The 16,782-nt window shown below is 54.1% G+C and overlaps 1 protein-coding gene across 1 annotated transcript in view; it reads right to left on the minus strand.

The window, feature by feature from the left end:
- Positions 1–16,782, minus strand: part of ARHGEF18 (Rho/Rac guanine nucleotide exchange factor 18) — an 80,614-nt gene that overhangs the window by 47,276 nt on the left and 16,556 nt on the right. The window contains exons 5-10 of the mRNA XM_060630110.3: positions 16,075–16,189; positions 15,072–15,129; positions 14,721–14,765; positions 14,152–14,229; positions 12,526–12,628; positions 12,240–12,381 (exon numbers count right to left, since the gene is read on the minus strand). Of these exons, the coding sequence (XP_060486093.3) occupies positions 12,240–12,381; positions 12,526–12,628; positions 14,152–14,229; positions 14,721–14,765; positions 15,072–15,129; positions 16,075–16,189 (541 nt within the window). The remainder of the gene's footprint in view (positions 1–12,239; positions 12,382–12,525; positions 12,629–14,151; positions 14,230–14,720; positions 14,766–15,071; positions 15,130–16,074; positions 16,190–16,782) is intronic.

Below are 16,782 nucleotides of genomic sequence, written 5' to 3' on the forward strand. Positions count from 1 at the left end.
AAGGCAGAGAGTGGTGTGATGCAGCCGTGAGCCAAGGAAGTCTGGCCTGGGCAGCCTTCTAGGACCCTTCCCTAGACCCTTCAGAGGGAGTGCAGCCTTGCAGATACCTTGACTTCAGAGTTTTAGCCCCCAGAACTGTGACAGCATACATTCGTTATTTTAAGCCAGTCAGGTTGTAGCAATCTGTCACAGTGGTCCTGAGAAACTAACTAGTACAGTTCTTAAAAGTCACAGCCATTAATTGTGTCGCCAAGTGCCACACCCTTCACTGAACATTTTCCTCCCGTATGTGTTGGGATCTGAAGGCAGCGTTCTGACACTGAGGATCACGACCCCTTAGTGAGCCGGGGAAACAGCTTCCCGCAAAATACAACAGGAGGGGCGCCTGGGGGGCTCAGTCGGTTGAGCGTCCGGCTTCAGCTCAGGTCATGATCTCATGGTCCATGAGTTCAAGCCCTGCGTTGGGCTCTGTGCTGACAGCTCAGAGCCTACAGCCTGCTTGGGGTTCTGTGTCTCCCTCCCCTGCTCTCTCTTTCCCTCTCAAAAATAAACATTAAAAAAATTTAAAAATAAAAACTAAAAACATAAAACAACAGAATATGCCAGTTTATCATGACTAATAAAGATGAGTATTTAGTAAAACTTTGGATCCCGTCGCACATGCACATATGTATGTGTGTGTGTGCACGCTTGCTTACCCATGCTTACAAGGTTACAACGTAAAACATTAGTTTTCATTGTGGTCATGGTCAAAACCAAACATACTATAGAGTCCCAGAAGCCCCTATCTTTGGGCCCATCTACATGGTGAACCTTCTAGACCAATGGAAAGCTACCGACTTTGGCAAATCTTCAAGGACAAAGTTACTCGGTGTTTGGTTAGTTTTACCATCTAGAAGGCCATCAGATTTCACTCTACCTCTTGTCTCTGCTTATTTTGACTGTAGATCAGTGGTTCAATTGACTTAAGTATTTATGGGACAGTGTAAGGACGATCCAGATGGGGAGGCAGTGGCCAAGAAGCCCCCAGAGCATGGAGCCAACCACATCACCAGAGACAGGGCAGAAAACACTCCCATCAGGTCAACAGATTAAAACAGGCCAGTGTCCCTGGGGCAGTCTGTGCACACAGTGGCGTGGCCCATATCACCATTCTTCTAATGCTCATGTTGCCACAGATTAAAAAACAGATTCAGGCTACAACACAGATGAACCTTAAAAACATTTATATATGAGGGGCGCCTGGGTGGCTCGGTCGGTTGGGCGTTAGGACTTCCGCTCAGGGCATGATCTTGCAGTCTGTGGGTTCGAGCCCCACATCGGGCTCTGGGCTGAGAGCTCAGAGCCTGGAGGCTGCTTTGGATTCTGTGTCTCCCTGCCTCTCTCTCAAAAATAAACAAACATTAAAGAACCCCCCCCCCCCAAAAAAAAACCACATTTATATACGAAACGTCCAGAACAGGCAAATCTAGAGACAGGAAGTAGAGTCGAGGTCGCCAGAAGCTTGGGAAAAGGAAATGCGGAGTGACAGCTAATAGGTACTTGATTTCCTTTTGGGGTGATGAGAATGTGTGGGGTGATGAGTGGTGATGGTTGCACAATTCTGTAAATATACTGAAAACCACTGAATCATCCACATTAAAGGGATGTATGTTATGGTATGTGAATTATAATATCCCTGTTTTCAAAAGCAGCCAGCAGAACGGACGACTCTGTGAACAGCAGGGAGGTCCCAGCAAGCAGGGGACCAGAGGGCCTTCCCTGGGATCAGACCTTTGGGAACATTCTAGAAGAGGGAGGTTTTAGCTTCCTGCTAATAAGCCGGGTGGAGCTAATGACACTGGTGAAAGCACTAACTTTCAAGATGTGACTTATAATTAACCCTCAAACTTCCAGAGCCGGCCGCGGTGGCTGCCCTCCACTTTTAAAAATTGTTTCTGTTTATTTATGTGTATTTTCTGCACTGTTAATGAAGTATATATATTTCTAAGATTAAGAAGGAGGAGGAGGAGGAGGAGGAGGAGGAGGAGCAGGAGCAGGAGGAGGAGGAGGAGGAGGAAAGAGCTAAGTTGTGTTCACTCTTGCCACCCCGGAAGCTGGTACCGAATGAACGCAGACACTGCTGAGCCCCTCACGACAGTTCCAACCCTACAAACTAAGGAGGCTGTTAAGCTTCTAGTTTTACAGACAGGGAGCTGAGGATCAGAGTGTTCACGGAGCATCTCTGATGCCTCGGAAGCCGACGTGAGCCCTCTGCTGCCACCCTCCTGCTCTGGGCGCTCACGTGTGTACATGTGCGTGCGTGAAGTGGAAACCAGAGTGGCCTGAGGGAGGCCTGCAGAACGCTGAGTAAAGCCCGGAGCGCCAGAAACTTCCATAGTAGAAGGAAGTGCTGGAAAGGGCTGGGGGCGGGTCCCGAGTCAAATGAGAAGCTTGGGCTCTCAAGCAACGGAGATGGACACTGGGCGTAGGGGGTCCCCCACGGCTGCTGTACCAAAGGACCGGGAACCCTGGCCTGGCCGAGATCAGCACAAACTATTCCCCGAGGGCGCTGGAGGGCAGAAGGCGGAGGGCGGCCGCCTTCTGGAGGCTCCAGGGGAGAACCCGTTCCCGGCTTCGAGTGGCACCTGCACGACCTGGCTTCCCGCCCCTCCTCCATCTTCCAGGGCAGCAGCGAGTCCCTTCCAACCTCCCTCTGACCTCTGCTTCCACCGTCACACCTCCTTCTCTCACCCCGACCCTCCTGGGTAACCCGGGCTCATCCATCTCCAGATCCTCAGTCACACCTGCAAAGTTCCTTTTGCCACAGAGGGTCACATATTTGCCATCTCGGGGGTGACCCGGGGGCCCTCGTCCTGCCTACCGCACCTAGGACGTTTTCGGGACATCGGCGTGGGGCGAGAGGTGGGCTATAAATCACCTAACGGAGGAGAGACGCAGGCGGCCCTCCGGTCCCCCAGGCCACAACTCTCCACCCAGAACATACAGCGGGGAGGCCGAGGGCGGCTGACTCCCGCTCAGAGCGGACAGAAAAGCACCAGAATTCCCAGGGCTTCCACCTCTGGTCCCACGAGCACACTAATCAGACCACGGCTCTCGGTCACACTTGATCTCTGATGGGTTTTGCATCACTCAGCTGCCAGGCTGTCTGCCTCTCTCCCTCTTACCTCCAACCTCGGGCAGGGCGTGAGTACTGCCCCGCCCCGCCCCCACTCCATCTCACAGCAGTGCAGCCTCAGGGCCCCTGATGCTCATCAAGGCCTACTTTTCTTACCGTCCTTAGACCCTGGAAGCCTTGGGATGGGGTGGATGTGGGTGGTGGGGGGAGAGGCTCTGATTGGAGGGCAGGGCACACGGCTTCCCCCTCTCCAGCACAAGATATACTTGAGAGAGGGCCAGACTGCTCATACCAACAGCACCTACAAGCCTCGGGTGCCCCGGCTGCGTTAGAAGAGTTCCCCTAGCTGATGACCTCAGGGCCCGCTGCCCGCCTGGTCACCTCCATCACACTCTCTCCCACACCGCCACATGAGCCCTGACACACCCACCTTTGAGCAGACCCGAGTCTGACCTCTTCCCCACTGTCCCTGTTTAGGCCAAGGTCATTTCCCAACGTGCCTCCCCGTCTCCAGCCTTGGCCTCTTCCAAGCTAGCCTCCACCCACTGACAAGCAAGGGCCATAAAGTCCTCCAGGGTAACACCCCAGCCTGCAAAATGCCCATCTCAGCGCTTCCTGGCTAGCACGTCTTTCCCGACTCTGCCTTTCACACATGCCGTCCCCCTCTGTCACTGCTGCTGAGTCTCGGCCTAACCCCCGCCCCTCAGGAGAGAGAGGACTTTCCTGCCCGTTCTGACCCCACATCTCTGCCTCAACCCTCGTCACAACGGATGGCACACGGGACTCAGTGACAGGGAGCGGTCTGTAATCAACTTTAGGAAAGCAAGAATCTATTAGCATCAACAATCCAACCCAAGCTATTTGTGTTGGAGCGATGTTCCCTTTTTCTTTAGGGTTTTCTGATCCTGCCCCGTTGGATTTCTAGCCACCTAGTCTCAAACCACTCCTTACAATTCTGTCCCGTGACCATTTCCACTGTGCTTCTAGTTCTTATCCCGTGGCTTTTCCTTTTTCTCTTATGCCACAGCTTTACTGCGATGGAATTCATGTACCACACAAGTCACCCTTTTAGAGGGTAAGGCTGGATGGCTGTTAGTATATTCAGTATTGTGTATCTATCACCACGGTTTTAGAACATTCTCATCATCCCCGAAAGAAACCCTGCGCCCCTTGGCTGTCACTCCCGGTGCTCCTCTTTCCGGCCCCCCCCCCCCCCCCCCCCCGCAACCACTGCTCTATGTTTGGTCTCTACAGATTTGCCCATTCTGGATAGTTCACATAAATGGAACCAGAAGACACGCAGCCTTTGGGGACTGGCTTCTTTCCCTCAGCATGCCGTTTTCAAGGCTCATCCGTGTTGTCACCTGTAGCCGAATGTCATTCTTTTGTTGTGGGTGAAAAATATTCCACTGAATGGATGGGTCACATTTCACATTTCCGTTCATGGGACGGCCATCTGGGTTGGCTGTTGTGAATAACGCTCCTGTGAGTGTGCCCGTTCTGTGCGGGCCTATATAGTCACCTCCCTTAGGCGCAGATGCCCTAGGGGTGGAATTTGGAGATCATATGGTAACTCTGTGTGACTTTTGGAGGAACTGCTAGACGGTTTTTCCACAGTGGCTGCCCCATTCTACAGCCCCGTCAACAGTACATAGGAGGGTCTCAATTTTTCCACCTCCCCATCTCTCTTTCATTTCTCTGATGAGAAGCCTCCCAATGGCCACCGCAAAAGATCGCAAGGACCGTCACTGACCATATCCTGGGGTCATGAGCGCCACAGAGCTGGCTCCCTCACTGCTTCGTAACCCACTGGTCCACCACTGGTTTTTTGCTCTACAATATGTCCGGTCAGTTACTATCCATTTCAGTCTTGTGTGGGGACCGGTGAGCACACTGGCCCCTGCTGCGGACGACTTCACGATTTATTATTCTTTCTAAATTCACTTGTGCTCTGCAAGGTCATCTCGGCAAACTAAGAGTTATCCATAAACAGTGCCTAGTTGTCCTTATGCACAGGAACATGCTGGACTCCAGCCAAGTAATTTGATGTGGTCCTTCCTTCCCTCTGTCCCATGTGGCAATGGAGTCATGGAGCTCCTGCGTAGGCCACCTCTTTCTTTTGCCTTTCTCTCCTCCTGAAACTCACCCACAAGAATAACCAGATGATAAAACGTTCCGAATTAGATAGTGGTGACAGTTGTACAATTCTGGGAAAGTACTAAGAATCACTGAAGGGGGCAGCTGGGTGGGTGGCTCGGTCAGTTAAGCACCCGACTCTGGATTTCTGCTCAGGTCATGATCTCAAGGTTCACAATTTTGAGCCCCACAATGGGCTCCACGTTGATGGTGCAGAGCTTGTTTGGGATTCTCTCTCTCTCTCTGCCCCTCACCCGTGCACTCTCTCTTTCTCTCTCAAAATAAACTTAAAAAAAAAAACAAACCCACTAAATAATTTACCACACATTAAAAGGGTGAATTTTGTGGTAGGTGAATTCCATCTCAATAAAGCTGTTACATAAAGAAAAAGGGGGCACCTGGGTGGCTCAGTCAGTTAAGCATCTGACTTTGGCTCAATTCATGATCTCGAGGTTGTGTGAGTTCGAGCCCCGCATCAGGCTCTGTGCTGACAACTCAGAGCCTGGAGCCTGCTTCAGAGTTTGTGTCTCCCTCTCTCTGCCCCTCCCCTGCTCGTGTTATCTCTCTCTCTCAAAAAATAAATAAACATTAAAAAATTAAAAAAAAAAGTGATAGGAGTTTAAAATGTAACCACACAGGATACGTTAAATCTTTAGAATATTGATTTCAAGGTATGATGTAAATCAGCTGGTGTGTTTGCTACTTTGAACATAACCAACTGCAACTTTATACTCAGTTGAAAACTAAGCAAAAGCAGAGAAGCCAGCGGGCTGAGTTTTACACTCACGGGCAATTTTAACAACAAACACGAAGCACAGCAGCAGGGGTCCCTCCACTGAGGACATTATTTTAATCACTTTGCTCCCTCCCCCCAAGAGTCACATTCCTCCTCCAGAAAATTCCTCCAGGCAGCTGCGGAGCTGTGACCGGAATTGTTCTGCACCTGGAGAAAGGGTTTTCAAAACACGGCAGGCAGCTCTCCACCGCTTTCAGGGGAGAAGTAAAACCCAACTAATAAATAACAAAGAAACAAACTATTTGGACTTCATAAAGGTCTCTGAGTTTTAAATTACTTGAGAGAGCCGAGATGAAAACGTTTTCAAAGTCTTGAAGAAATGGAAACGGGACTTAGGATGAATGAGGAAGAAAGAAGGAGACCTTGACACAAGGATCAGAAATATGCTAAACATGTGGTAGGTAAACACCCAGGGAGGCACAGCTGGTGACCACAGCCCTAGTCCCAGGGGCTGGTGACAAGGGTAATGGCCCTGCGGCCAGCGGTAATTGCTACTGTGTGACAAGAATGAAAATTATAACACAGCTTACACCAGAAACAATGTACATGCCACTTCAGCTTTCAAAGTGAGGGCATTGTAAAGTCAATTTAGGGAAAAAAGAGAGAGAGAGAGAAAGAAAAGAATCAAAGAATCGCTTTTTCCATTTCTCTGTGCATGCCATTTAAAAATGAAATAAGCTATTCAAACCCCCAAATTATGTTTACAAGAACTGCATTTATTATGCCTTCTGGCACTATGCTCCTATTCCCTTTAGAACAACCTTTTTCTCAAAAGGGCTTGACCCAGAGAATAGCCAACTACTGATAAAGTATACACTTTGACCCAGTCCAAACAACAACTGAGATGCTCGCGTTTTCCAGGCTCTTTATTATCATCAACCTCAAAATACAAGTCTGGGGGCATGCACATATACACGGCATAAATAACATTTACTGAGTATTCACCGTAAGCCAGGCACTCTGCTATGCACTTTACCCATATTGTCTGGTCGAATCGCTAACCAATACTTATTCCCATTTTAAAGATGGGGAGACTGAGGCTTAGCAACGTTACAGGGCTAAAATGTGACGGCCCTGGGACCACAGCCCAGATCTGACTTCACACTCAAGCCCGCGCTCTTGGCACTTCTCCACACAATTTCAGGGTTAACCATTCACCCAGCCAGATATGCAATGTATCACCCGTAAAATCATCTCCAAATTGCCCGAGGCCATGGGGCTGTTTATGCTGTCCTGAACTCTCTCTCCTCGACAAGAAAAAGGCCCTTTAAGGCTTTTGGCTGGATGGAGTTCCACTCTCCCCAAATGAGGCGAAGGGGGTAGAGCTATGTCCTTCACTTCTAGGTAAAACTTAAAGAGGACCCCCCGCCCACCAAGAAAACTTTTTACGCTCTGCGCCAGCCATCTCTTCTAAGGCTTCCATCCCAACAGAGCAACAGGTAAAAAAGATCGGGGGACGGTAACGACCACAGACCATGCAAAGATCAAGGGCCTCTCGTTCATCCCTGCAAAGAAAGCAGCACCGCAACATCTAAAATTCTTCCATAAGGAACTGGAGGATGATCCAAAGCACACATTCTTGGTATAGTTTTGTTGCCCAGACGCTCTCTAGCTCGGAGGGCGTCCGCTCCACGGAGGGAGTTCTGCACAGAGGCCTGAAGCACCACAGAGCTGGTCACTGTTTATGCTTATCACTATATCCCCAGTCCCGCCCCGGGCGCTCCAGAACCTGGACCCCGGAGACCTGAGCTGGGGGGAGGCTGCACCACCCGAGGGCTGGAGCTCGGATGGCGCCGGCGGGCACCGTCTGCACCTCTGCCTTCGCCAGCTGGAGCCCACATGCACTGAAGGGGCAGCCTGAACGGCAGGACCCGCCCTCCAGTTTGGAAGACTCCAGGGGGGCCCAACCCGAGGCTGAAGCAGCTCCGGGGGTCCGGCGCCCCAGGCCATCCCCGGGGCTCGACGGCGCGTTCCCGGGGCCCGAGGCCTCCCTCCCGAGCTCCGTTCTCCTCGGGCCCGGCCCGCTGCCCTCACCTGGCCCGGTCCCCGCTGCCCTCACCTGGCCCGGTCCCCGCAGGCCGTTCGCCGCCGCCTCCGCCGCCGCCGCCGCCGCTGCCGCCCGGCCTCCTAGGATCCACCGCAGCCCGCCGCACGGGGCCGGAAGTGGGAAGCCGCGCGGGAGAGCTGCGCACGCGCGTGCCCGCCCCGGGGGGCGGGTCAGAGGGCGTGGGCCCGGAAGGGGGCGTGGCTCGCGCGGACTTTGCTTCAGGCTGAGGCTGGAGCTGCGGGGAGGGTCCTCCGCCGCCACCCCGGGACCGAACAGGGAGGGGGGACCCCGGGACCGAACAGGGAGGGGGGACCCCGGGACCGAACAGGGAGGGTCCCTGCGGTGAGGGTGAGGGCGATCCTTGTGGGGGCGGGTCAGCGGGGCTGGGGGGCATCTTGAGGGAATCAGGGGTGCCTGGAACCGGGGATCGGCGGGCGCCGGGGGACGTCGCAGGGGACCGAGGCCCAGGGCGAGGAGTCTAAGGACAGGGTACAAGAAATGGACCGAACAGGTCTGTCACCTGCGAAGAAGGGGCAGCGTGGATTGCAGAAAGCTAGACAAGTCTGGGAAAAAGCCATATGGCTCTCAAGTCGTTCCAGACACCCCTACATGGGTCTGTCCAGATACCCAAAACTCATACTAGACACCCAGGCAGGTGCCATCAGATACTCAAAACATGCTTTCGGGTACCCCAAATAGGTCAGACACCCTACCTAGATCTGTTAGTTACCCCCCCAAACGACTCAGAATCTGAAAAACATGCCAAATCACCCCCAAAGTACCAGACATCTTCACCCAGGAGCCATCAGACACCCCCAGATAGAAACGTGTCAAAAACCCTACTCAGAAACTTCTAGAGGCTCCCCCCAAACACATACCAGATACCTCTGACACAGATACTAGTAGATACCCCCATACAAGTGTCCAGAGTCTAAAATACAAGCCAGACCGCGCCCCCCCCCCCCCGCCAACACACACAGGTGTTCTTAGACACCAGAAAAAAATGCCAGATGCCTCCCCTCCCCCAGTTCAGCACTCCCCTGGGCACGATCAGACATCCGGGCTCTGAGGCTGCCCCACCCCTTCCCAGGCCCACCCCTGGTGTGGCAGTGGGGCAGTAACCAGGAGAGGAGCCAAGCACCTCTTTCGCCCAAGGTTCAAGCTGGCCAACCAAGCCGAGATCGTTCCAAGCCAAACCCACTTCAAAACACCCACAATCTGTGGTCGAGAGCCCTCAGTTCAGAAACAGGGTAGCAGAGTCCCCAAGCGACCTGCCTGCAGTTGAAGTCTATTGCATCATGGTCAAGAGAGGGAGCACGTCCAGGAAATTGGAGGTTCTGGAAGCACAGGGACGTGCTTCCTCAGAGGTCAGAAGCCCTGACACAGGTGCTTTTGAGGTCTCAATGGATGTGTAAATGCTCACTCTCAGAGTTCCTATGACTTTGGGACTTTATTCCAAAGGCAATGGGGAGCCATTGACGATTTTAAGCAGGAAAAGTGGCAGGATCCTTATTTCTATAGCTACCTTGGATATAGAAACCTTCAGGTTGATACAGTTCTCCCCTAAACGTAGACACCAACTTCCTCAAGAGCCTGGCAAAAAGGAGAGGTATCTCTTATCTTTCTTGTATGTATCCAACCGCTCTGCATTTATGAAGTCCTTGTCATGGGCCAGGGACTCTGCTAAGAGCTAAGGAGACGTTGGGAACATGAGTCTGTGGCAGTGTTTCTCAGTCTTGGAGCTATTGGCAATTGGGGCTGGATGGTTCTCTGTTGTCGGGGGGTGTTCTATGTGTTGGAGGATGTTGAACAGCACCCCTGGCCCGTATCCGCTAGATGCAAGTAGCACCCCAGTTCTGACGACAAAAAAAAAAAAAAAAAAAAAAAAAAAGGCCTCCAGATATTGCCAATGTCCTCTCGGCTAACAGCAACTGCCCTAAGAGACACTCGGACACGGATACAGTCGCCTAATCCACAATCCAGGCCTCCTGGGGGACGTGGCCGTGGCTTTGGGTTAAAGGGTGAGTAAGAGTTATGCGGCCGAGGGAGTTCCGGGAACAGCACTGAATGAGCAAGGTGCAGGTGGTGTATGTGGGCAAAAGTGGAGAGGTAGGCGGGGTCAGGCCATGGGGAACCTCAGAGGTCAAGGCTATTAACAAGACTGTCCGGAATGGTGTTCTGTCGGCGGGGCTGGTCTCTGGGAAAGCATCTCCGCTTTACCCCTGGAGACCTGCCCTCCGTAATTACCTGGAGCGTGACTCATTCCCTGTTCTGCGGAACTTCCTGTGGGGCTGTTTCCTCTAAGGGACAGATAGTAACATCTGGCTTTGAATGCCTCCAGCGGTAGGTAGGTTTGTGGCTCGTTAAACCTGGCGGGGGCGGGTACTCTCAGCCTGCTGGGAGCGAGTCACGGCCGTTGTGGCCCCACAGGCCTCCTTACACAGGCATGGGGGTATGGTTGGGGGTCTGTGGTTTCGACGCTAGCTTTAACTCGACGATACAGGGTGATGATGATGGACGCTACGTACCCCTACGTACCAGGCACCATGCTAAGGGCACCCCACATATTTTCCTTTACATAAACTCTAATCTTCTGTGATCTCAAAGATCTGTCCTGAAAATTGTCTCCAGGAGGCAGACCTTGATTCCCGCCATCGTGAGAGTATGCTACATTGAGTTACTTCTTGCCAAAGCACAGAGTAGGGAAAGGGAAAAGACGGTCACCTGGCAGGTGTAACCTTAACCAGGGGGTGAAGGTTAATATCCTCAGGGGTGTTGTGTCGGTAGCACTTATCCCCTGATAGGAGGAGGCAAGAAGGTTCCTGAGCCTATAACCCTAATTATGAGAAAGCATGGGATACACCCAGATGGGGGACATCATACTAGAAACCCAGCTGATACTTCTCAAGACCGTGAAGGTCACGAGCAATACAGAAAGACTGAGGAAACTTCACAGACCAGAGAAACTAGGGAGACAGGATGACTAGAGATAATACAGTATTCTGAGTTGGGTCCTGAAACGGAGAGAACCTGAGTGGAAGAAGAAATCTGGTGAAATCTGAGGAAAATCTAGTTTGATGAATAATACTGCCCCCGGGAGCCCAGGTGGCTCAGTCGGTTAAGCGTCCGACTTCAGCTCAGGCCATGATCTCCTGGTTCATGGGTCCAAGCCCCACATCCGGCTCTGTGCTGACAGCTCAGAGCCCGGAGCCTGCTTCCGATTCTGTCTCCCTCTCTCTCTGCCCCTCCCCCACTCATGCTCTGTCTCTCTCTCTCTCTCTCTTTCAAAAATAAATAAACATTTTTTAAAAAAACTTAAAAACTTACTGCACCAATGTTGGTTCCTAAGTTATGACAAATGTACTGTGGTCACAGGTGATGCTAACATGGCAGGAACCGGGAGGAAAGTTAGAAAGCGACCCTCTCTGCTCTCTCCACTTTTCTGTGATTCTAAAATTAAAGTCTAGGGGCACCTGGAGGGCTCAGTTGCTTGAGCGTTGGACTTAGGCTCAGGTCATGATCTAGAGGTTCGTGAGTTCGAGCCCCGCATCGGGCTCTCTGCTGTCAGTGCGGAGCCCGCTTCGGATCCTCTGTCCCCCTCTCTGATCCTCCCCTGCTCGCACACACACTCTCTCCCTCTCAAAAATAAACGAAGATTTAAAAATTAATAGAAAATTAAACTGAAAGTCCAGGGGGGGAAAGGGGGGCTACTCACCCCCTCTGGAGGGGTAGGAGGAGTTAGTTTGTTGTGCCAAAATACTGCTAAGAGTTGTATATAGACTCTGCAGAGTGGGGGTGGGGTGGGATGGTCAGCGTCCCTAACCCCCACGTTGTTCAAGTGTCTGCTGTACAATTCTGTTTGTTCGAACCATCCAGATCGTGGTATTTTGTCAGGCAGCCCTAGCTAACCCACCGCCTGAGTCAGAATTTTGCCAGAGGATTTTTGCAACGACAAAAAACCGAGGTAGCCACAGGGTCCCTGCCCCTAGGCCCCCGGTGCTCTCCAGGGAGCCTCCACTTGGCAGGGGTGAAGTGGGCTGAGGGAGTAACCAGCACAGGAGGCCATGAGAGAGAGATTTAGAGGCAGTAAAGTTGAGAGACTGGCTGCCATCCGGAGGGTTGGGCGGGGCCACCAGACTCACCAGAGCTCAGGAAGGGTTTGCCGCACAGGGGACAGCTGGAGTGGCCGACGAACGTCCCCTGGGCCAGCTGGTGCCCATGGATGCATTCCTTCCTCTCTCTAGCATCCTGACCCTTGTCCTTTGGTTGTGCTGGGCTCTTCCCCTGTGGGGGACAGAAGCGAACCTCAGAACGCCCCGCGCATTCGGATCTCCCTGGCGTCACAGGGCTCCAGGGCCAGGGGCAACCTGACAATGTGGAGAAGGTGGACGGGGTACCCACCCCCACCCCGGTCCGGCGCCCCCTGACCTTCTCCTTCTGTCTGGTGACTCTACAGCGGAGGGAGCTCAGTCTGCGTTTCACCCTGGTGCTCCTGTCACTCCGCTCAATCTTGCTGGCGCTGTCTTCGCTCCTAAGGGGTGGAAAGATGAACAGGGAGGGACGGCAGGCCCAGGTCGCTCCTGGACCCCACGTGGAATTTGTCCCCTGCGTCCCCTTCGTCCTGTTTCGCTTCTTCTGTGGTCCCCGCACTCTCTCCTCCCTCCTCTCAATCACTTATTCACTCAACAAACACAGATGGTTACCAAGTTCCAGGAGATGGGGGTACCGGGTTCACAGAGGGGACTGCAACATGGTCTCAAGCTTGGGGTCCCTCAGCGGGCCCAGGCTGGAAATCTTGGCTCTGTCCATTTCTGCCTCCTCCCTGCTATTCACCCGCGACCCCACCTTCTGATCAGCCTACGAATCCTGCCCATTTTTCCTTTGGGGTATCTCTCAAATCCTGCTCTCCTCTTCTCCCTTATATCCCAGCCCCGGTTCACTGTCATGCCTCTCCTGGATTACCGGCACCCCCTCATTTAATGAATACAGTTGACCCTTGAACAACGCAGAGGTTGGGGCGCCAACCCCCTGCACAGTCAGAAATCCGTATATAACTTCTGACTCCCCCACAACTTAGCTACTGAAAACGTAAACTGTCAATTAACACATTTTTTATGTGTTATGGGTATTGGGTACTGTGTGCTAACAATAAGGCAAGCTAGAGAAAAGAAGATGTTACTACAAAAATCACAAGGAAGAGGGGCGCCTGGGTGGCTCAGTCGGTTAAGCGTCCGACTCTTGATTTCAGTTCAAGTCATGATCTTGCGGTTCGCGGGTTCGAGCCCTGCGTGGGGCTCTGCGCGGATTCCCCGTCTCCCTCTCTATCTCTGCCCTTCCCCACTCGCTTTCTCTCTCTCTCGAAAATAAATAAACGTTGTTTTTTTTTTTTTTTTTAAAGAAAATCATAAGGAAGAGAAAATACATTTAGGGTCCTGTACAAGTATTTATTGAAAAAAATCCACGGATAAGTGGACCCGCGCAGTTCAAACCCGTGTTGTTCAAGGATCAACGGTATTTATTGAGTCAGCAGCAAACAAACCCAGCCCCTGCGGAATCTATCCACTGGAGGGAGATCCACACCTCCAGTCTGCAGACCCTGCCCTCCCCCCAGCCCAGTCTGTGCTCGCCATTACCAATCACCAGAGAGCGGTGCTCCAGAGTCTCAGAGGTGATCTGACCCCTGCTGACTTCCCTCACCTTCCCTCTTCCCAGCCCCACCCTGACACCATTCCTTAGGCCTTTCCGTTCCCCGGGAAGGCACCCCTTTCTTGCCCCCGTCCTCCTCCCCATGTGTTGGTGAACCCCTACTCTTCCATCGGAAGCCAGCTCAAGCCGTCGCCTCCTCCCGGAAGTCCTCCTCTGCCCTCCAAGGTGTATGAGGCGCCTCCCCAGCCCCTACCTCCATCGTTGCCCTGGCAGTTCCAGTGAGAGGATGGCGGGGGGGGGGGACCCCACCTCCCGCCCCCAGCTTAGGGTCCTGCACAGAGGGCCACTGGTAGATGTGCGCAAAGCCAGGACGGGGCCCCAGCCCGAAACTCCCACTTGCAAACTTACTCAGACAGGAACTCAAACCAGGTGAGGTTTGAGTGGGCTTCTCCAGGGCTCACTGACAAGCGAGCCCTCTGTCGGGCCCTGCAGGGTCAGAGGGGACAGATGAGTGGGTCGGCAGCCCCTCCTTCCCCAGATGTCCCATCTCCTGCCTCTCCCCCCACCCCCACCTTCCGGTGCCCTGGAGCCACATCCAGGACCCCACCATCCCTCCCACTGTGGGCTCTATCCACGGTCACTATGACTGGTTTCCCAGCAGAGAGGGTGGTAACACCTCTCGGCCAAACAAAATCAGCACGTCAGGAAGACTTTCTAGCAAATGGCAGTGTCTTGGGAAAGAGGCATCGTTTCTCATTTGTGTACAGGTACCTTCTGGGCTGGGTCCCCCCGCCCCCCACATGTCCCCTGTCCTTTCCCACGTGCATTCCTCCCCCCACCTCTCCCATCCCTGTTTTCTCCCCTATCTCCCCGTCTTGTCCACACCTGTCCCCGCAGGCTTTCTCCCCACACTGTCCTTCACGTCTGGTCTGTCTTCCCAGCCCCGTTCCCTCACGCGTGTCCCCCTTCCCACTCACCCGTGGTACTGTCGAAGTTCCTGAAGCACCTTCTGGACAATCAGCCTGGGGTAGGGGGCGGGGGAAGTGTGTAAAAACAGCGCACCGTCGCCCTGGTTGTAGACACATCCCCCAAGACGCGCTGTGACTGCCCAGCCGGTCCCCAGGTCCCCATCCAGCCCCTGCCCGGGGGGCTCAGCCCCTCCCCCGATGCCATAGTGAGAACCTTTCTGAGGGGCCTGGGTCTCTCCTCTGGGAGAGGGATGGGATGGGAGAGAAGACCGAGGTCACGGGGGGCTTGGGAGGGACCCCCGCCTTGGCCCCTTGGCGGTCCACTGGGGGTCCCCTCCCCACCGCGAGGCAGACACTCACACGTGATCCGGTTCCACGTGGTCCTTTTCCATGCACTCCAGCACCGGCGGCTCCAGGCCTGGAAGCGGCCCCCACCCCAGGAGGCATAGGTGTCAGGGGGCTCTGGGGCAGGCCGGCCCTGTGTGGACCCCCTCTGACCCATCCCTGCGGAACTGGAGACCGTCCAGAGGGGGCTTGCCACTCGGGGAGGGGAGGCACCAAGGGGGCAGAGATCCAGTGTCGGAAGCGCACCCCTGTCCCTCCCTCCCCCCCCCCCCCCGCCCCCGCCCCCGCCCCCGCCCCGTGTCTCAGGAGTGCTTACTGTATGCCAAGTGCTGTGCACAGGTGTGCTCAGTGAAGCCCCAGGTAGCCCCCTGGAGATATGCTCATTGCTCCCTTCTTACAGAGAAAGCCACAAGGGCTCAGAGATTTCTAGCAAGTGGTAGACCCTGCGGTTTATGGGTTCGAGCCCCGCGTCGGGCTCTGTGCTGCCAGCTCGGAGACTGGAGCCCGCTTCGGTTTCTGTGTCTCCCTCTCTCTCTGCCCCTCCCCTGCTTGTGCTCTGTCTCTCTCTGTCTCTGTCTCTCTCCCCAAAATAAATAAACATTAAAAAAAATAAATTAAAATTTAAAAAAAAAGAAAAGTGGTAGTTTTGGGTTTAGACTTTGGGTCTATCCGACAGCAGAGAGACACAGGCTCTTAGGACAGAGATTCAGAGATAACGAGGGAGACGAAGGAGGGGACAGAGGCAGAGACAGAAGAGCCCTAGGTGAGCGAGGGCATTGAGGTGGTGCGGTCCACTCTGGCTGGAGGCCCAGAAGGATGGGGCAGATGCCGGAGGCCTCTCCCCCTCTGCCCCACCCCCCACAAGGAGTAGGGCCCCAGCTCCTGCCCCTAAGCCCCCTCCACCAGCAGCCCTTTCCCAAACTCTCAGGCCCAACTGGGGTCCCATCCAGGGAGTCCCCCAGCAGAACTCCCCTACCCTTCTTGGTTTGAATGAGGGAACCCCCCCAGGCTGGGCTACCTTGAACAGCAGGAGTGGGCACCTCCAAAGCCGGAGAGGTTTCCAGGGAGCTGATCTCATCAAAGGACACGGGAACCGACCGTGACCTCACTCTTTTCTCAGGGCTGTCACATTCCTGTGGGGAATAGGCATCTCAATAAGCCAGGGAGGCAGCCCGGACTGCAGGCCAGCTCCCCAGATAGAGGGTCTCTAGCCCCATCCTCCAGTTGTTGGCGGGGGCTTGCCTCGGCCACCGGGCACAGGGATAGATCCCCGCAGCAGCAGCCGAGGGCTGGAGCCCCGAAATCTGAGCTCCGGATGTCAGCCCATCAGGGATTTCTCCCCAGGTCATGGTCCTGGCCAAAGATGCCTCAGCCACAGGCTACAGCCCTGAGGCTGGAGTCCCAGACCTGAGACGAGATCTACCCGGTCACCAACGGGGCTTCCTTCCAGCTGCAGAAATGCAGAGACATCCCCCCAGCCTCCCAGACCATGGGTTAGACTTGTGACCTAGGATCCCCTACTGTGGACCCCACCCCAGTGAAGAACGCTCAGGCCTGGGCTGGAATCTCAGGACTCAGTGACTCCCCGGTTATGGGCGGCCCCATGAACAACCCCACTGTGACAGGTAAGTCCCACTAGCTGCAGGTAAGGAACCTCTTCCCTCCCACCCGCCGCGCTGGCTCCTGGGTCCCGAGCTGTGGTCCCGAGGGTGGTCATGGGTTGCAC

The sequence above is a fragment of the Panthera onca genome, chromosome A2 (genome assembly GCF_046562875.1).
Source record: "Panthera onca isolate mPanOnc1 chromosome A2, mPanOnc1 haplotype 2, whole genome shotgun sequence".
In the NCBI taxonomy this organism is placed as follows: Eukaryota; Metazoa; Chordata; class Mammalia; order Carnivora; family Felidae; genus Panthera; species Panthera onca.